Source organism: Mobula hypostoma, chromosome 6 (genome assembly GCF_963921235.1).
Source record: "Mobula hypostoma chromosome 6, sMobHyp1.1, whole genome shotgun sequence".
NCBI lineage: Eukaryota > Metazoa > Chordata > Chondrichthyes > Myliobatiformes > Myliobatidae > Mobula > Mobula hypostoma.
The window spans coordinates 152,350,512-152,372,588 of record NC_086102.1 but is presented as its reverse complement, the minus strand read 5'-3'; the positions used below and the strand labels follow the sequence as shown (position 1 = coordinate 152,372,588).

The following is a 22,077-nucleotide window of genomic DNA, read 5'->3' as shown; positions in this document are numbered from 1 at the left end:
ACGACATTCGGACACGTAGGTCTCGGGTTTGTGAGCTTCTGGCGCGCCTGGGAGTTTGAAGATCTGTCTAAGCAAAATATCGATACAACAGGCACTGGGAAGAACCGCCGCCTTTTAGCGGGAGGGAGGGAGAGAGAGAGAGAGAAAGAGAGAGCGCGCGAGCGAGAGAGAGAGGGAGAGGAGAGAAAGAGAGAGGGAAGGAGAGAGAGCGAGAGAGAAGGGAAGGGAGGGAGGAAAGAGAGAGAGGGAAAGAGAAGCTACAATCCGAATAGTGACAGTATAAGTCACCAGCAATGTGAAGAAAATCGGATACTTAAAGCGCCCATGAAGATTAATGTCTGGCAATAATCTTTGCAATTAGGAGTGACCATCATAAATCATTAGTTCGCTGCTTTCACGGTGAGTGATGACTGTTCACTTTGATATATGGCAGCTTTAACAGCATTAGTGTATCTTATGAAAAATTCTTTTGGCGTTCTCCTTATTTTGTACGCGTCTTATTGCCAACAATTAGTGATGCTTTTTTCATCGTGACAATATTAATTAATTTCTCGTAATTTCGGATATTTATATGGGGTAAAGCAGTCTACTTTTGTACCTGTGTTGATAAATGTTAGCCACTTACAGGTTGTAACAGTTACCGAATGTTTGTACATTATATTGAAATTGTTCCAAGTAAAGACTATTTCCCTTTTTAATTTTATGGAATAATAGTTATTCGCGTGTTTTTTTGCAGATAAAATTGCCCATACTCTGGCAAAAAATGACAATTAACTAATGAGGTTTCACAAAAAGGTAAAAACATACGGTACAGCAGAATTTTCAAAAATCTGCATTGCTGTAAACAGGACAGGGAGCTTTTCACCGTTGAAAATCCGCGAGCGAGCACTGACGACCAGATGAGGTACTGAAAAAATACGGATTTGCAACAATTCGCTCCATGTTGATTGCATTATGGGCTGTTTTAAATCAAAACACAAGTACTCGGTGCAGAACGCCAGCACCGCAGAGCAAGCGGACGGCAAGAGGTGTGGCGAGACTGAGATGGTGATTGTGGAACCCAGTTCCGTGGAGATCCGCGAGGACTCGCTACTGGTGAACGCGGCGCTGCTGAATTACGCACAGCGCCTCTCTGAGGATATAGTCCACACGGCAGTGAAACAGTGGATGGAAATAGAGAGTCGATACAGGGACATTCCTTACATCGAAAGTGATGCACCCTGAGGCACTAGCGTTGGCGGCTCCAAACAGTGTGCGTGGCTGGGTGGGGTAGGACTTCCCACAACCGACGCTGCAAGTCTGAGTCAATGCAAGTCAGTGCAAAACATGTGTATACTTCCTTGGACCGTTAAAATTGTGGAAAAAAACCCGCGCGTGAAAGTGATCAAGAACATAAACAATAAACAGCAAAATCATCTTTTTTAATGCACCATGTCGCTGTAGACATTTGCTTTTGGCCAAGTATGCTGAGGTTTTATTTCCTTCACAGCACTCCCACACACAATGGCGTGCGTCCTGCTTATTTGTTTGCTTTGGAAGCTGGACAGGTTTTTTTAAAGTTTTCTGGATTAATTAAAGTAGAACCTGGCATAATTACTAAACTTGTTTTATCGTTCTCGCGGAAGGAAAGGGGTAGAAGCGCTTGAGTGAAATAGTGATACGTTTTGAGACTATTTTGTATAAATGCGATATAGGTTTCAAACAAATAACATAGTTTCGGAAAATGTAAAGTCGTTGATTAGTTCTGAAAATATCGTAAACGGTGTTCCCACGGGTATATGTTGAGAGTAGAAACTAAATTGGCAGCACAAGAATATTGTTTACAGGGTTCCATGCCAAATTACTTAACTATATTTAAAGAAATTGAGATTTTAATATCCCAGTTTTCATGGGGGAATCGAATTGTTACAGAAGAACTGCGTCGCAGAAGTGAGAGGAAAGTAGCTTCAAATAAATGATTAAGGAATTCGAGGGGGAGAGAACAGATCAGGCAAGGATCCTAAATCACGTCCTTTTGTGACATCTGAAGCAACATTGCATTTTCTCCAGCTGGAACAAATGAGATTAAATGGCTAAAACCGTTGTGTAAAATCTTAAAATACAATCAGAATTAAACTTAACACAGACATAATAACCCTTTCATTAATTCGGCGCATTAAAGTGGCAAAGTAGCAAAATTCAGTTATTCAGGTTGTCTCAACTCACCGGTACACTTCACATCGTGTCTGCGTGTCAATATAAAACCACAATAACATTCTTTTGGCCATTTCATATAGATTAATGTTTAAGGTGAGATCAAGATCTCTTATTACATCTTTTCCCCTTTCATCTAGAAACCTAAAACTTACATATACCTTTCTATTTATTTACGGAATGCCTGTTTTCAAGATATGGTGATAACATTAAGCTGATGAAAATACCAGAAAGAAAAATAACTGATTAATATTGCTTTATTTTTCTCTGGAGTTTTAAAAGCTACAGTATTGTTTTTGAACTGTACAATTATTGTGGGCAAATACAATTGGCAAGATTTTGCAAAAACAAATATCCTTACAGAAATCAATGGAAGTTTTAGTTTTGGATATCCAGTCTCTCCACAGAAGTTGTTTAACTTAATATTTCTAGCACGTTCAGTGTCTGTTCCATACTTTTCATTGTATGAAATTAAAATCTTGATCTGAAAAGCCATTTGGACCTTTAGGATAGTCTCTGATGATGCTGAATGCTCTGAGTACCGTAGTGAAGTGTGCAAATGGAGCAAGTCCCAGTATAGGGCTGGAACCTACTAACTTCAAATTCGAAGATGAGAATCATGCCAATCAGCCAAGATTGATCTAATAACATGTCAGACTGTGTTATTATTACTGGCATATCATTAAAGACTATAGTCATTTGGAATTCAAGGCAGTCATACAAACTTAAGGTAAACAAATCAGGACTCCACTCTGGATACAAGCTACACAGAATTCTTGAAGTCTTCAGTTAATTTCCATTAAATATTATTACTGAATCCAGCCCAAAATCAAATTGATTTCTTGATTTTATTTAACTTTGCTATTAGCAGCTTTTCCCAGTACTTCATGTTTGGGGTTCTACTCAGAGTTTGCCAGTAAAAAATATTTGGTGAAGAAATGACAACCTCTTTAGACGCCCATGTCTGCATATCTGAAATCAACTTCCATTCAAGATAACCCCATTAATGTTTTGCAAAATGTTTCTCCTTTTCAGCAATTCCCAGCTAAATAACTGACATCAGAAATCCAAAACAAAATATACTAAAGGTTAAAGGGACATAGGCCAAAGAGTCTGTTTCCATTCTGCAGTATTCAATGACTCTGACACCAACTATCACATTTCCAGTCCATTGATAAATCAATTCAACTGACAGTAAGTCTGGAACTTTACTGCCTTGATTGGGTAGTTTTCTCATGTGAGACAAACAGGAAGAGCAAAAACCACTTAATATCTACCACTGTAAAATTTACTATGGCTGCAGTGTAAGGGAAAGTGTTTAGATCATCATGGATTGAAATCTTGAAATCTTCTAAAGAGCAAATCATTCACTTGCCTTAGATATTAGCTTTGCTTTGTGGCTAAGTTTTGCCATTCGCCTGGTTGATAATGATATAAAATCAATCTTTAGAGAATGAGAAGAAAATCATGGACACAAACAGAATCAGTGTAAAGGGAACATCAGAGATTCTGCTTATCAGAGGCAAATTGTTCAAGGGTTTGAAACTCTTCACCTGGATGTTTACTTTTTCTATCCACCTTTGTATTCCAACCGTGCCCCCCCCCCCCACACACACACATAGACACAGTCCTGTAAAGTGGACGAGATTTTTCTGAAGAATTCAGACTTTGGGGACTTATTCTGCTGTATACATGAACTGAAAAAGCAAACCGTTTCTTTTGGCAATTCACTCCCTCTCCAGCACATAGTGAAGTAGAGGGTAAAGGATGATAATTTAGGAAACACATAGCCAATCTGCACCCAGCAGATCCCTGCATTCTGCAACATATCATAACCAAATCACTTGAAGGCCAGCACTCTAGGGCTAACTCCGCTGTTTTTCTTTTAGTTCCATGTTTTTTACTTATCCAAGGAAGCAGCTAATGCTTCAGTTCACAAATTAATCCATACAATGCTACCTACACTGGTATTTCCTCAGTACTACATCGGTGTTAGCCTGATTTTTTTTTGTGCTCAGGTGAATGACTAATCTCTCCTGCTACAGTCAAAGTTTATTATGTGAGGCATAAATATTTATTCAGAACCAGATTTATTCAATATTGTTATGCCACAGCTGGTCATTTGGGTCATCAAAATTCATGCCAACTCTTCATGGAGCAATAGAGGTAGTCTCAATTCCCAGTTCTTTTCCAAAACTCCGGCAGGTTATTTTATGTCAACTCCCTATCCAAGTCCCTTTAAAAGCCTTGACTCAATACAAGAGAAGTTTTTCTTCACCTCCTCCCTCTGTCTTTTTCCAATCAGTTTAAACCTGGTCATTAAACCACACACTTAATGGAGGCAGCTTGTCGTGTTTCACCTTATCTGAACCCATCATGAGCTTATGCACCAAACCAAATCTCCTTCCAATTTTGTTTGCTTAGAGGAGAACAAAACCAGTTACTCTTGTTCAAATCGAATCCTGTCTCGTAAATATAGTATAACTATATGATTTAAAAACTGAGAACTAAACATTAAGCAGTACACCTTCAGTCTAGTTTGACATTCAGGTTTTTGAATCAGATGATTAATCAATTTGTCCACAAATTTTGCCAGTTGTTTTGCTCGGTACTGTATTTTATGAAAATTCTTTTTTTGCACTGCACTTTAAAGCTATGCCCACAAAATAATTTCAAGTTAAACACATATAACACTTGCATGGACCAAAATCAAATTCAGTCAAAACCAAGAAGTTGATCACCCCAGTTTTGTCTTGTTTGCAAGGGGAGCTGTCCTCTTCATTCACTGTACATTCATCTTCATCTATTTTTTGAAAATACGAATGTAAATAATTTGCTTTAGACCAGCAGCAAATAATTTAAACATTTCATAAAAATGAAAAACCCTGAAATGAACACATTGTTTAAAAGAATCTCCAGATAGTTCAGTCAATGACATATAAGCACATTAGTTAGCTATGCAATGATCTTTTTGAATTAGGCAGATTTATGTACTCTTTTATATTATTACCAACAGTATTTATAAACAGCAATTGAATTTTAATTTGCATACAATTTAAGACTAAAAGTTTTTAAATGGTTATTTGAAAAGTAAATTTAATACAAAGCAAACTTTATATAAAATAAAACCATTGATTGCAGAAGGGAATGCTAAGAGTAAGTTGCAGACTCTTACCATGTGCTCAAATTAGCCTCGAGTAAAGATCAAACTCTAAAGTAATGTTAATATTGATCCATTTCATAACTATTGACATTTACAGATTATCTAAATGTGCCTAAATTGAAGTTTCATTATAAAATACAAGTAATGTTTGTTTCAGCAGGAAAAGAAATGTCATTTTTTAAGCACACATGCACTAAGTGCAAAGCCAGAAGATAAGGACAGTACAGTGACCCCACTCAGAGCTACCACCTCTAAACCCTAACAGCCTGGGAGCAATCCTGACCTCAGGTGTTGCCTGTGCAGTGTTTGAACATTCTCTCTGTTGACATCCTCCAAATACTTGAATTTCCTGCCAACTATTGGGTTAGTCATTGGGGTGGTAGAATCTGGGAGGGGGACGAGGTAAGATGGAAATGTGGGGAGGGAAGTTCACAGGAAAAATTAATAGGAGGATAGGATTTTCTGTGCATCATCTAAACTTGGTGGGTGGAAATGGCTTTCTAAGCTATAAGAAAATATAACGGTATGACATAAGGTTTATTTTGTAAAAGTCTAAATTAAAAGATAATCAAAATGCATTACTCAGATTTTATAGATTTTGAGGATATAACTAACTTACTTTAGCTACACATCAATGCACAAATCAGTCTCAGAATTTCCATATTTTTAATGAAAATCCTGATTGTACTATAATCGATATTTCATTGAATGTTAAATTTATTGAAGTCTGTGTAAAATATATTCCATGTCTGGGGCCTTCCTGTTTGGTAATGTTTTAACTCCATTTACACTTATTATGGAAATACTGTATGTACTAAGCTGCTTTATTAAAATGTTGTCACTTGTGCTTTAAGTGCATTTCTTAACATTAGTCACTATTTCTGATTTAACATGCCTGTTGAACAAACCACTTGTTACACAAAGAAATAGAGTTTGTTTTAACATACTTTGTTTAGATATTCTTTACAAAAACTGAAGAGAAACCAAAATCTTGTTCTTTGTTAGTTCTGAAATCCCAACTCTGTTTTAAAGTTTCAAAAATGAGAGTTGGTTTACAGATTCAAGCTTAGATACCTTTACTTTTGCTATGCAACTTAGTCAGTAGTACAATCTGAATTATAACAATTTTAATCAAAGAGCATATCTAAAAAATTGAAACATATAATGCATATTTTATAGTTTCATTTATTTGTCATTTAAGTAACTTGTAAAATCCATTTATTGCCATTATCCAGCAGTAAACTGTATTTACAAACTCAGAAAATGGTAGTTCCTCAATGTGAAATTTATAATCAATATCAATTTACTTTTAAGACAAATAATATTCCTATCAAAGGCAACTATTACAAACAAAGCATTTCACTAATTATCCAGTATAACAATTTAAAAATAATTATTGCTAAATTTAATAGTACTGAATGTAGCACTAGTCTGAAGAATCTGATTAAGTCATATTTTTAAATAATAATGAGACACAGGGATTTTCACTTTGTCACAGCAAATGGATTAGAAAAATACAAACAACTGTGTGATTTAACTTATGTTGCATATTGTATCTTCAACTTCAATCAGACTTGGTCTCAAGACACGAGTTCTAGTCTCACCAATGCGGCTGGAGATGCAAATCAATTAATATACCAATCTTGTTTACTAATATAAATTTTGCTTTCGTGTATACCTGATAATCTGATATCTGATAAATGGGCCAAATAAGTCACAATACTGTGAAATTGCTGCAAGAATAAGTAATGAAAATAAAACCAGACTGACAACCTGTGATTGCTTTAGTCATGGCTGGGTCAACATTTTGGAACTTCCATCTGATAGTTCTATGAGAAAACAAAGATTGAGAAAAAAAGTAGATTATAAGTACTTTCTCAAGGGCAATTAAGGATATGCACCTGTGAGAGGCATATATCCCATAAATGGAAAATAAAAATAACTATTTCCAAGGATTGGCTTTCAAGGGAATGCCGTCAGCAAATGAAATGAGTGTGTTTAAATTAAAGTTTTATACCTCCATTTCAAAAACAATCGTGAATGGGTTCATTCCACATCCTGTTTCTTTTTCCATGGGAACTTACTCTTATGGGTTAGCAATTGTTTACTTGGAAATTGGTACCATGGTTGCCTGAATGCTGATTAGGAGTCATTCCAGCAAGAAAATAATTCAATAAAATCAATTTTTTTGAATTTATGTATCACCGTTCGGTAGCAAACTATACAATTGAACAAAAATCAAAGAGAACATTGAATACATGATCACTATACTGCGACTGGTGGACGAAAAAAGGTGAAATGGATAGATACTGATTTTTCTTCATGTTTACTTTCCTGCGTACTGACATTTTTTGACTTTCCTCTTTGATACTGGAAATCAGATGCATCAGTAAAAATATTGCAATATGTTATAACAAGAGACAAAGAAGAGGAGGAAGATCAAATGCAGCCCAACACAAATGAAGGATTGAATAAAATAAATAACATCTGGGTACTTGATAAACATCCCAGATCTCACAGCTTCTGTCACTGCAGATAGCTTCAAAATACAGTATTCGATCAATGCAATAGCATACACAAAGGTCTAATAGCATGGTAGTTATTCAACAAGTATCTACAGATTTGGACCGTCAATCCAGAGAGGCAAGTTTGAATCATATCATGGGATCTGAAGTAAAATAGGTCATCAGATAGCTATAAGCTAAACAATGAAAATTCAATATTCTTAACCAAACTGGGTCATGGACATCATACACCGGACCCACAGATTGATTACAAACAGCCTTCTGAAATAGCCAATCATTTATGACGGGAATATACATAGCTCTGTTAGTGATATCCATGTCCCATGAATGAAACAAAAAATGCAATTTCTTTTCTTCCATAACAAAGTGAAATATTTCTTCTTCAATGTTGTGGAATTCCATTCCTTATCTTCCAACTCTAAGGCCCTCATTAAAACTCAACCCTCTGCAAGCTTTTGGTCAATCCTCCTGATACCATCCCTCCAATTCCTTGCATGGCAACTGTTCTATTAGTATTATACATATACAAGTTGTTATTTATTGGTAGCTGCTGTCCCCAAATAATACAATGTTTTCCCTTGTATTTATTATGCTGGTAACTAAATTTTCACCAGATAAATACATAATTTACCAAAAAGCATGCTAAGTACTTGAAGAGAAAAGCAAACACAGCTGACTCCTAAATACTCAAACCATTAATCTATTCACAACTTGAGTTCTTTAGCTCCAAGCGATTTAAAGCAACTACTCAGGTACTCTTCTGTTACTTCTTCCAGAGTTGCTGGCTTCCACTTTGGGCTTTGATCCTTGTCAATCAGCACTGTTAGGACAAATAAGTAATATTATTCCCAAATATGATAATTTTTTTATTGTATTTAAAATAAAAATAGGGTTATTTTAAAGTCAGAGAGCTATGGTTATACACAGTGTAAGATGAGAAGGATTACAAAAGTAATTTCTTGTTACATTTCAACACAGCAAATCTAATAATTGAAGACATACTTCTTATCAGCATTGTATGATCAGTCAATTCTTTAAACTCCACCTTGAATTGAAAAACCATCTGTTGAGATTATCAATTGCTGAAAGAAAACTGTTGCAACAATGGCACTATTCAAGTATTTCACTAATTATTAACTTTGTATCTTGGCCATTTAGTTGTGATTACACTTTTATATTGGCTCTGTAATATGGATGCAGTATATAATACCTCAACTATGTTGTGAAATTTGCAGATTTGTCAGTAACATTCTCCAGCTGCACTGTGGCAGATCATTGGGCCTCATACACAAAATGCTGGAAGAACTCAGCACCTCTCTCATATCTCCGGCATTTACACGATCTCTTGGGTGGATCATCGGACCTGTTCTCACCAACTTCCATAGTCACTGGCTTCCATCTCAGCCATTCCATTCCAAAGGTCTCTAGCTTCCCCCTTGCTAATTTGCATGGATTTTCATCTGGGCATTATCCAAACCTCAGATTCAATTGTTTCATTGGAAGATCCCATGAATAAAACCAATCACACTTCCCGATAGCAACAATAAACTGCAGTCCACCATGAGACTGTAAATAGAAGGATACAATAACTATTAAGATCAAACACTCTACAGATAGAACTTGATTGTATATTCTAAAGAAGATAAAAAAACATAATCAATAGGAGGCCAATTTGTCCCTTGTCCTCCATTCCACATCACAGGTTATCCAAGCTTAACCTCAGCACTACTTTCCCATTCTCCCTCCACATCCATAGTCATAGTCATAGTCATACTTTATTGATCCCGAGGGAAATTGGGATTCATTACAGTTGCACCAACCAAGAACAGAGTATAAATATAGCAATATAAAACCATAAATAATTAAATAATAATACGTAAATTATGCCAGGAAATAAGTCCAGGACCCTCCAAGGGAGGAGTTGTAAAGTTTGATGGCCACAGGCACGAATGACTTCCTATGACGCTCAGTGTTGCATCTCGGTGGAATGAGTCTCTTGTTAATCTTTGCCTTTAGAATACTGTGGTAGAGAGTTCTGAAGACCCTCAGAGAAGGAATTCCTCTATTACTCTTAAAATGGGCCACTCTTCATTTTGAAACTATGTCCTGTTATTCTAGACACACCCACTGGGGAAATCATCTTCTCAGCATTCACCTTCTAAATCCCCCCCAAGAAGCTAACGTATTTAAATAAGATAATATCTCATTCCTCGTATGTCAATCTTCCATTGAAGAAATTCATCTAAGGAATCTTCTCTGTCCTATTACAAGTAAATCCCTAAATATGGAAACCAAAATTGCACATAATAGTCTAACTGTGATCTCACCATTGCATAGAAAATGAAAATTTCCACTTTTCAAGTCTATACCCTATACAATAAAAGGCAGCATTTTATTTGCCTTCCTAATGACTTAATCTATCTACATGTTAACCTTTTATGTTTAATATAACACTCTACACACTCACTGTTTTAAATAACAATTTGCCTTTCATTTTTCTTTCCAATATGGATGACCTCTCGGATTACTCATAGTATACTCCATTTGACATTTACCCATACACATAACCTATCCATATCTTGTGTAGGCTCTTTGTGTCTCTTACAATTTGCCAACTCACCTTTCTTGGTAACATGTAGAAATCTACTACAATACACTTGTCTCATTCATCCAGTTCATTAATGCAAATTATAAATAGTTGAGGCCTTAATACTGATCTTATCTGGCCTTTTACGTGTCATCCAAGCAACTGTCTTCTGGAAATTCAAATGCATGACATTGTAAGTTCTTCCTAGATTCCCTTGACCATTACTTTCTCAAATAACTCTGGCATTTGTCAAATACATTTTCCTTTGATGAAACTACATGATACTAAATTCATCCTGTGATTTAGGTGGAGTCAATAGTACAGAGTGGATAATATAAGATTTACAGACAACATTCTCAAATTATCTGTCTATTTCAATGGTTAAATAGCAAGTGCACAAATGCTTTTTACTTTAAAAGGTCATGTTAATAAAAACACTATGATCCTAAGGGTACTCCTTCATGTGAAATCTGATATGAATAATTCTATTTGCTTATTGTTACTTAATTATCCTTTTCCAATCCAGGCTCACTTGATATCTACTTGTCAATGAAAGTAAATGTTTTATTTGCCAGAGAGGTTCATTAACATTGCTTAATTAACATATTGAGCTTTCTGCGCCAAATCAATAGTGAGACTCACGTGATCAAACTAGAACAACATAAAATGCCTAACAAGTTCAGGATATTTGCAACCCTAGGCATTTCTTAATCGACTGAACTAGCTGTAGATTGGTACAGTTACACTATTCATTTTTCAGCAAAATCTGCCCCAGCATTTTGATACAAGATCAGAATGAAATTAATTAATGCTAGAAAAATAGCAATTGTAAGATTCAGAGTAACAATGACTTCATTAGATATTACAACTTGACCCTTTGATTAAATGTTCTTGTAAGCTTTCCAAATAAAAAAAGAATCTTGCTTTACTAGATTAGATTAGATTATGAGAACACTCAGTCCTCTTTGATTGTCATCTAGAAATGCATACATGCATTAAGAAATAATACAATGTTTCTCCGGAGTGATATCACAGAAAACAGGACAAACCAAAGACTAACACTGACAGAACCACATAATTATAACATATAGTTACAGCAGTACAAAGCAATACCATAATTTGATGAAGAACAAACCATGGGCACAGTGAAAAAAGTCTCAAAGTCCCCGAGTCGATCGACTCCCGAGTCCCCGATAGCGGCGGCAACAGGGAGAAACTCCCTGCCATATGACTAGTGGGGTACCGCAAGGCTCAGTGCTGGGACCCCAGTTGTTTACAATATATATTAATGACTTGGATGAGGGAATTAAATGCAGCATCTCCAAGTTTGCGGATGACACGAAGCTGGGTGGCAGTGTTAGCAGTGAGGAGGATGCTAAGAGGATGCAGGGTGACTTGGATAGGTTGGGTGAGTGGGCAAACTCATGGCAGATGCAATTTAATGTGGATAAATGTGAAGTTATCCACTTTGGTGGCAAAAATAGGAAAACAGATTATTATCTGAATGGTGGCCGATTAGGAAAAGGGGAGGTGCAACGAGACCTGGGTGTCATTATACACCAGTCATTGAAAGTGGGCATGCAGGTACAGCAGGCGGTGAAAAAGGCGAACGGTATGCTGGCATTTATAGCGAGAGGATTCGAGTACAGGAGCAGGGAGGTACTACTGCAGTTGTACAAGGCCTTGGTGAGACCACACCTGGAGTATTGTGTGCAGTTTTGGTCCCCTAATCTGAGGAAAGACATCTTTGCCATACAGGGAGTACAAAGAAGGTTCACCAGATTGATTCCTGGGATGGCAGGTCTTTCATATGAAGAAAGACTGGATGAACTGGGCTTGTACTCGTTGGAATTTAGAAGATTGAGGGGGGATCTGATTGAAACGTATAAGATCCTAAAGGGATTGGACAGGCTAGATGCAGGAAGATTGTTCCCGATGTTGGGGAGGTCTAGAACGAGGGGTCACAGTTTGAGGATAGAGGGGAAGCCTTTTAGGACCGAGGTTAGGAAAAACTTCTTCACACAGAGAGTGGTGAATCTGTGGAATTCTCTGCCACAGCAAACTGTTGAGGCCAGTTCATTAGCTATGTTTAAAAGGAAGTTAGATATGGCCCTTGTGGCTACAGGGGTCAGGGGGTATGGAGGGAAGGCTGGGTTCTGAGTTGGATGATCAGCCATGATCATAATAAATGGCGGTGCAGGCTCGAAGGGCCGAATGGCCTACTCCTGCACCTATTTTCTATGTTTCTATGTTTCTATATACCTCCAGGCACTGTCGACTTGAAAAGCCTTGGAAGCCGCCAACCACTGAGTCCGTCCGTCCAAAAACTTCGAGCCTCTGACCAGCCCTTCCCATACAGCCACCCGAGCGCCACCTTCTGCCGAGCACCCTCCACCTAGCCCCGGCCGCTGAAACAAGCAAAGCAGAGGATTCGGGGCCTTCTGCTCCGGAGATTCCGGTTACCACACGGTAGCAGCGGCAGTGAAAGGGGCATTTCAGAAATTTTCCAGATGTTCCTTCGTACTCTCACATCCGTCTCCATCAAATCAGAATTGTGCACGGTCCCCTACTTGACAGATTACAGATATCATTCACCGGAGAGGCCGCGCACGCTGCCGTCGCGCCACCATCTTCTCCTCCAATACCCAATATCTTGGACTTGGCGCAATTCTATTTGTACATCACCCAACTCATTTCCCCCACTCCACAGCAAATATAAAAACAAAATGTGATGTTGATATTTGTATTTATAATTAAATTCATGCCCTTGCAAAAACAGAGCACAAAAATAAGCCATTCAGGGAGCATTACTGGGATGATTTCTGGTATACAACTGAAGGCTTGAAATGTTGAAATGTAGCTTTGCTGTAATTCATAAAATAGTATCATTTTTAAGGTGCCAAATTTTTCTAAGTACTTTGCGGGTCTAAATCTCAATGAAAGAATCACAAGCTTCAGGGAAAATGTATATAAATAAATCGTTGGAAATACTCCACAAATTTGGCATCACTGTGGAAAGAAAAAAAGGTGAGCTAATTAAGCACATATCAGAATGCATTCATTCTCTTTGTTTATTTGTCCATAGGATGGTGGCAGCAATGTCCATCTCAAAGTACCCTGAGCTGAGGAAGCTGTTTGAAGTCCACCACATGTACAATGGCCTCGAGTGATACACGAGCCAGACTGGGTAAGAACAGCAGGTTTCTTTCATGAGACAAAATTAGAGAACCAGGCTTATTTTTAAACTTATTATGATGCCCATTTTTTTCTTCTACTTTTTCACTAAATCAATTTTTAAATAATTACTTGAATTTAAATTCCCTTAGTTGCTGCGGTGAGATACAAATACATTTGTGAATTAGTGCTCAGAACCCAACCTGCAAACTTACTGACTTAACTTTTATATCTCTAAAATATTTGCCTACCTGCCCGCACCCCTTCGTAGAAATCATGGCCTTTCTGTAAGAGATAGATTACAAAGTATGAAACGCAAAATATACCCTTTTTGGTATTACTGATTTACATTAACACAGAGAAGTAGTAAGTTGAAGTATCTACATTGATTAAATGTATGTGGAAACAGATACTTTTAATTCGACTAAATTATTATGGCATTAAGAGCCCTTGTGTCCCATTCTAATATAATTTTACTGTCTCAACTTCTAAATCATTACCTGAACCAGCAGGGTAACATTTACATTATGTGTGTGTATATACTATATATATATATATATATAATTTACAATGATCAATTAGCCTATTAACCAGTATGTCTTTGGATTGTGGGAGGGAACCGGAGCACCCAGGGGAAACCACAAGGTTCATGGACAGAACATACAAACTCTTTACAGATGGCATTGGAACTCAACTCTGAACTCTGGAATGCCCCAAGCTGTAAGAGTGTCACACTAATTGCTACGCTGCAATGGTGCCCACATTTATGTTTTTATAAAAAAACATTTCCATTGATATTGAAAATTGAACATGAATTTGACATTTCCCGACCATTTCAAATTCTTCCTCCAACATTAAATTATAACACCTTAGATTTCTAAACAACGCAACTTAAAATATAAAAAAAAGTGCTAAACTCTCTATGACAGTATTTAGTCTGTGTCACGGACATAAACTCACCATGCAAGCTTGGCTAAGTCTGTACTCCATCATTAAAACTTCTGACAAGTTCTTCCTAGCTCCCTCTTCGAGCTGCTGAAAAGTAATCTTCATGGATGTAGGAGACATTTTCTTCAAAATCTGGAGATAAAATGACAAAAGTATGAAACTATTGAGCATCTGAATAAATATGAATGAGTTATTGAAAGGCTATTTGCACTTATAGAGAAAATTTACAGAAAACATTCAGTTTACATCACTGCCTGGTTATGGAAGGCTCAAAGCATTGGATTGAAATTGGCTGCAAAGGGTTGTTGAATCAGCCAGTCCCATCACAGGCACAGCTCTCCTCATCAAAGTTCAAAGTAAATTTTATTATCAGAGTACATATATGCCACTAAATCCAATCCTGAGATTTTTCCTGTGGGCATACTCAGCAAATCTATAGAATAGTAACTATAACAGGATCAATGAAAAACCAAGTAGAGCGTAGAAGACAACAAACTGTGCAAATGTAAATATAAATAAATAGCAATAAATAATGAGAGTATGAAATAATAAGATAAAGAGTCCATAAAGTAAGATCATTGGTTATGCGAATATCTCAATAGATGAGTGTAGTTATTTCCTTTTGCTCAAGAGCCTGATGGTTGAGGGCTAGTAACTATTCTTGAACCTGGTGGTGTGAGTCCCAAGGCTCTTGTACCATCTACCTGATGGCAGTAGTGAGGAAAAAAACATGGCCTGGGTGGTGAGGATCTTTGATTATGGATGCTGTTTTCCTACAACAGAGTTTCATGTAGATGTGCTCAATGGTTGGGAGGGCTTTACCCGTGATGTACTGGGCTGAATCCACCACCTTTTGTAGGATTTTCCATTCAAAGGCATTGGTGTAGCTATACCAGGTGGTGATGCAGACAGTCAGTACACTCTCCACTACATATCTATAAAATTGTCAAAGTTTTTGATGTCATGTCGAAAGTCCGCATACTCCTAAGTAAGTAGAGGCATTGTCGTGCTTTCTTTGCAATTACATTTATAATGATGGGTCCAGGACAGGTCTTTTGAGATAATAACATCCAGGGACTCAAAGTTACTGACCCTCTCTACCTCTGATCCTCCGATGAGGACTGGCTCATGGACCTCTGGTTTCCCTCTCCTGAAGTCTACAATCAGTTCCTTGGTCTTGCGTACATTGACTGAAGGGTGTTGTTATTACACCACTCATCCAAATTTTCAATCTCTTTCCTGTTTGCTGATTTATCACCACCTTTGACACAGCCCACAACAGTAGTGTCAGCAGCAAGCTTGAATATGGTGCTGTAGCTGTGCTTAGCCACGCAGTCAGATGTGTACAGCAAGTAGAGCAGGGGGCTAGGCACACAGCCTTGTGGTGCACCTGTGTTGATAGAGATTGTGGAGATGTGTTTGCCGATTGGAACTGACTGGGGTCTGCAAATGAGGAAATCCAGGATCCAATTGCACAAGGTAGTCTTGAGGCCCAGATCTTGGAGTTTACTGACTAGTTTTGAGGGGATGATGGTATTAAATGCTGAGTTGTAATCATCTTAATGTATGCATCTTTGTTGTCCTGATGTTCCTGGGTTGTGTAAAGAGCCAATGAGATAGTATCTGCTGTGGACCTGTTGCTCTGGTAGGCAAATTGGAGTGGATCCAAGTTGCCACTCTGATAGGAGCTGATATGCTTCATCATCAGCCTCTCAAAATACTTCATCACTGGGGATGTAAGTGCAACTGGGTGATAGTCATTGAGACAGGTCACTACACTCTTCTTGGGCAAGGGTATGAATGAAGCTGCCACAAAAGAGGAGATTCCACAACTTACACTCAGTGACCATTTTATTAGTTACATCTGCCTGCTAATGCAAATATCTGATCAGCCAATCATGTGGCAGCAACTCAACACATAAAAACAGATGGAGACGGTCAAGAGGTTCACTTGTTGTTCAGACCAAACAACAGAATGGGGAAGAAATATGATCTAAGTGACTTTTGACCATGCAGTGATTGTTGGTACCAGACAGCATGGTCTGATTATCTCAAACTGCTGATCTCCTTGGATTTTTATGACAACAGTCTCTAGAGTTTACAAAAAATGGTGTGAGAAACACAAAAAAAAGTGTGTGGCAGTTCTGAGGGTGAAGATAACTTGTTAATGAGGATGGTGGGAGGATGACCAGACTGATTCAAGCTGACAGGAAGTTGACAGCAACTCAAATAACCATGCATTACAACAGTGGTGTGCAAAACAGCAACTCTGAATGCACAACATGTCAAACTTTGAAGTGGGTGGGCTCAGCAGAAGACCATACCGGGTTCCATTCCCGTAGCTAATAAGGTGGCCACTGAGCATATATCAGGTATAATAAACATGATTCCAAATTACTTTTGGCAAGGTTAGTATGTGCCAAATGAATTTACCCAATCTCCTGACATTATACTGAAAATGAGCTTGTTTAGTTTCTGAATTGCTTCCGTATTCTGAAGCGAGGAGAAATATGAGATAACTCCAAGCACTTGTGTAACCACATTATTCCACCCAGTCATTGTCATAAATTCCCTGAACAAGCCAAGTATGGGTGTAACAGCACTTCATGAGGACTATCACTATTCATCTCTGTCCTGTTTGTAAAGGTCACTGCCTGAAACTGGTACAGGTGGGGGGGAATTGTAAATAGACAGAAAGACTCCTTTGTTATTTTAACTACTTCAAACAGTAACTTCAAAAGATTCTTTTTAAATATCTGTAAACTACTGGTTGCTGATGACAGGTTATGAAAACCTGCCTTGTTGCATTGTTTCTAGGTATGACCAACCCAATTTGCCATCAGATTGAACCACAATCTGGAAATGTACATCAGTTCATAGTTCGTTGAGCGATTTTCCAAAGGGGACAGTGATGACTGAAGAAAACCACAGAACTGTTTGGCTATAAGTATGTATAAATACTCTCTATATCTTTACACGTATGAATAATGACACAATATCTACTTTGTAAAATTTGCCAGATCAATGAGCACAGCAGTGTGGCATATACTGGGAAGAGATCCTTTTAAACTTCTGAAATATCGGCATTTGTTCTGGGAAACAGAGACAAGATCACATTTATTGTCACTGCTGGGTGACTATTTGTCACAATTAGCTCTGATTTTGAAACTGGATCATCAAATAGGTCCTGCATTGGCAGCAGAGCAGGTAATTTATATTGTGATGCTGTGGAGCTACTCTGAAGGCAATCACTTTTGGCAGGGAATTGTATCACAGTAATTCAGTTAACTCAAAAGATTAACTTGCGCAGACTACAATCACCTGGAGACCAGCTGAGTGTGGGTGGCACATATTCTATCGCTGAAGAACATCAATATCAACATATTTTAACATAAATGCATCATCTTTTCTGATTACTAACTTACAAGTCAACTGAATGTCACAATTTGGCATAGCATTTCAATTAATGCCATCTTATCATCTACAACATTTGTAACAGCACCCTCTCTAATATAATATCAACTGAGCATGACAACAGATTCCAAATCAAAGAATATTTCCCTCACTGATATATTAAAAATGTTACACACTGATAATGCATCAGGGTGGGAGCAGGAAGATCATTTCATACAATACAGAGTTTTATCACATAGAGAATTACGTCACGTCACACGCATAATCTTCTTTCAAGTGTTCATATTCAAGTAGGATCCTGTTCCTGCAGACACCGCACACAATGCTTGCCACGTCACTGACTCTAGCTATGTAATTGAGTCAACAAATATGTATTGTTTTGAGAGCAGACCATGCATTTTATACAGTGAATTCCTGTTAATTGGGACCCATCAGGATCAGTATATTTTGGCCAAATTAAGCGGCTGCCCTAATTAGTCAAAGTTTCATGGAAATCATTAAAAAAAAGCACAAAAAAAAGGCAAACTACTGTTTGAGGAACAAATGATTTATTTAAATGAAATACAGAACAAATTAGAACACTACCAATACTATTTGAGCACTATAAAATCTTGTATTAGTTACTAATAATTATTGACAGAGGAATTCATCCATTTACATGGCTGTTTTGTTTTGACTGGTTGTAAATAAACAAAATCAGCGCAGACATCTAGTACAGATAATGACTTCCTTCATACAATGCTTGTGCTGAATGTATCCACAAATCTTCATTTTCATTGCAACATTCAAGATGATTGTTGGTACAGTACTTTCAAATTCTTTGTAGTCCCTAACTTGTTGAAGTAGTGAAATCATTATATTTTCACTCATGACCATTTCTGGCAATTCCAACCTGAATGCTTGAAATCAGAATGAGCAAAGCAGTTCTGAATTGTCTTCCTGCTGATCTCTCGCCAATTACTAGTGTCAAAAATCACTGCTTTTTGAACACACGCACGCGTAACTGATGCTATTTTCTTAACATGGTGTAGTGTCTAACAGCCATTCAACTGCATGTGACCGATGCTAGTTAGAAACTGTTTCTTTCTTTCTTTTTAAATCTTTTTATTGAATAAGTATACAAAAAAGGTAAGCCATATAAACATTAATACAATGTTAAAGTATAATAAAATTCCAAAAGGTATCAATACCAAAAAAAATACTACAAACAATGTAATTTAAACATAAGAAACCAAGATAACATAATAGTATACTAAATTTTATATATATCAATGGAAAAAAAAAGAAAAAAAAACCCCCAAAAAAAAACCCACCGTGCAACTAACTAAAAGCAAAGCAAAGCAATGGGCTAACTTGAAACCAAACAGAGTTAAACTTAAAATCACGTCCTCAATCCCGACCTCCATTAAAAACAGTGAAAAAAAACAAGAAGGGTAAATATTACATTAAATGAAAATATCGAATAAAAGGTCCCCAAATCTGTTCAAATTTAAATGAAGAATCATAAAGGTTACTTCTAATTTTCTCCAAATTCAAACATAAAATCGTCTGAGAAAACCAAAAAAAGGTAGTTGGAGCATTAAGCTCTTTCCAATGTTGTAAAATACATCTTTTCGCCATTAAAGTAAGAAATGCAATCATTCTACGGGCTGAAGGGGAAAGATTACTAGAAATTTTAGGTAGTCCAAAGATAGCAGTAATAGGGTGAGGAGAGATATCTATATTTAATACCTTAGAAATAATATTAAAAATATCTCTCCAAAAAGTTTCCAAAGTAGGGCAAGACCAAAACATATGAGTTAAAGAGGCTATCTGCCCCGAACATCTATCACAGAAAGGATTAATATGCGAGTAAAAACGCGCTAACTTATCTTTGGACATATGTGCTCTATGAACCACTTTAAATTGAATTAGGGAATGTTTAGCACAAATAGAGGAAGTATTAACTAATTGTAAAATCTGCCCCCAATCATCCACAGAAATGGTAAGCCCCAATTCCTGTTCCCAATCTCCCCTAATCTTATCAAATGGAGCTTTCCTAAGTTTCATAATAATATTATAAATCATAGCCGATGCACCTTTCTGACATGGATTGAGGTTAATTATCGAATCTAAAATATATGTAGGAGGAAGCATTGGAAAGGAAGAAAGTATAGTACTTAGGAAATTTCTAACTTGTAAATATCTAAAAAAATGTATTCTTGATAAGTTATATTTATTAGATAATTGTTCAAAAGACATAAGGGAACCATCTAAAAATAAATCCAAAAACCGTAAAATACCCTTAGTCTTCCAAGTTTGAAAAGCGCGATCCGTAAAAGAGGGAGGAAAAAATGTTACCTAAAATAGGAATCGCTAACCCGAATTGATTAAGATCAAAAAATTTTCTGAATTGAAACCAAATGCGCAAAGCATATTTAACTATCGGGTTAGAGACCTGCTTAAGGCGTTTCGAATCAAAAGGGAGAGAGGAGCCTAAAATAGAGCCAAGTGTATAACCCTGAACAGATTGTAGTTCCAATGCTACCCATTTAGGAATAGATAGTATGTCCTGATCAAGTAACCAAAATTTCATATGTCGAATATTAATAGCCCAATAATAGAATCTAAAGTTAGGTAATGCTAAACCTCCATCTCTCTTAGCTTTCTGTAAATGTATTTTACCCAGTCTCGGATTCTTATTCTGCCAAATAAATGAAGAAATTTTAGATTCAACTTTATCAAAGAAAGATTTTGGAACAAAAATTGGTAATGCCTGAAACACATATAAAAATTTTGGCAAAAAAAACATCTTAACTGCATTAATACGACCAATCAAAGTTAAATATAAGGGAAACCATTTAGATGAAAGTTGAGTAATATGGTCTATTAATGGTAAAAAGTTAGTCTTAAATAAATCTTTGTATTTACAAGTAATTTTAATCCCAAGATATGAGAAATAATTATTAATCAATTTAAATGGAAATTTATAATATAAGGGAAGATGTTTATTAATCGGAAAAAGTTCACTCTTACTAAGATTTAATTTATAACCTGAAAAAAAACCAAATTGTGCTAATAACTCTAAAACAGCAGGAATGGATTTCTCAGGATTAGAAATATATAAAAGTAAATCATCAGCATAGAGTGATAATTTAAAGAACTTTAATCCCCGAGTTATCCCAGTAATATTTGAAGATTCTCGAATAGCAATTGCAAGAGGTTCTAATGCAATATCAAATAATAGGGGACTAAGAGGACAGCCTTGTCGAGTACCTCGAAAGAGAGGGAAAAAAGGTGAGTTTAAAGAGTTAGTACGAACCGAGGCTACAGGGGAATGATATAACAGTTTAATCCAGGATATAAATTTCAAGCTAAAATTAAACATTTCAAGCACCTTAAATAAATAAGGCCATTCTACTCTATCAAAAGCTTTCTCGGCATCTAAAGAAATAACACACTCAGGAACATTTTGTGAGGGAGTATAAACGATATTTAACAATGTACGAATATTATAAAAAGAGTAACGACCTTTAATAAAACCCGTTTGGTCTTCCGAAATAATAGAAGGAAGTACTTTTTCTAGTCTATTTGCTAATAACTTAGAAAAAACTTTAGAATCAACATTTAATAAAGATATTGGTCTATAAGATGCACATTGAGCAGGGTCTTTATCCTTCTTTAGTATTAGAGAAATTGATGCTCTATTCAGGAAGTTTACCAAGTTTCAGAGAAGCCTCAAAAACCCTACAGAGCCAAGGGATCAATAAAGAAGCAAAACATTTATAAAATTCAACGGTAAACCCATCCGGGCCAGGAGCTTTCCCCAGATTCATAGAAAAAATAACATTCTTAATCTCATCCATTGTAATGGAAGTATCTAATAAAGAAGACATATCCTGTGAAATCTGAGGGAAGTCTAACTTATCTAAAAAATCATTCATATATTTAGAATCTCGAGGAGACTCTGATTGATATAAAGAAGAATAAAAATCACAAAAGGTTTGATTAATCCCCACATGATCCAGTATCAATCGATCATTTTGGTTATAAATCTGATTGATTTGAGATTTAACATAATTAGATTTCAATTG

At 36.6% G+C, this 22,077-nt stretch overlaps 1 protein-coding gene and 1 long non-coding RNA gene across 4 annotated transcripts in view; one reads left to right on the top strand and one right to left on the bottom strand.

Annotated features, from left to right (window-relative positions):
- LOC134348508 (uncharacterized) overlaps positions 1–22,077 on the top strand; it is a 29,855-nt gene that overhangs the window by 371 nt on the left and 7,407 nt on the right. Inside the window, exons 1-3 of one of the 2 annotated variants that reach the window (XR_010018438.1) lie at positions 31–399; positions 13,554–13,655; positions 17,408–17,537. This is a non-coding gene — a long non-coding RNA (uncharacterized LOC134348508). Of the gene's footprint in view, positions 1–30; positions 400–13,553; positions 13,656–17,407; positions 17,538–22,077 lie in introns of those variants that run through there. The other variant, XR_010018439.1, reaches the window with a different exon arrangement.
- The window catches only part of hibch (3-hydroxyisobutyryl-CoA hydrolase), a 146,928-nt gene continuing 126,071 nt past the window's right edge, over positions 1,221–22,077 (bottom strand). For both annotated transcript variants that reach the window (XM_063051991.1, XM_063051992.1), the window contains exons 12-14: positions 14,603–14,722; positions 13,894–13,927; positions 1,221–8,701 (exon numbers count right to left, since the gene is read on the bottom strand). In XM_063051991.1, the coding sequence (XP_062908061.1) occupies positions 8,586–8,701; positions 13,894–13,927; positions 14,603–14,722 (270 nt within the window). In that variant the 3' untranslated portion in view covers positions 1,221–8,585. The remainder of the gene's footprint in view (positions 8,702–13,893; positions 13,928–14,602; positions 14,723–22,077) is intronic.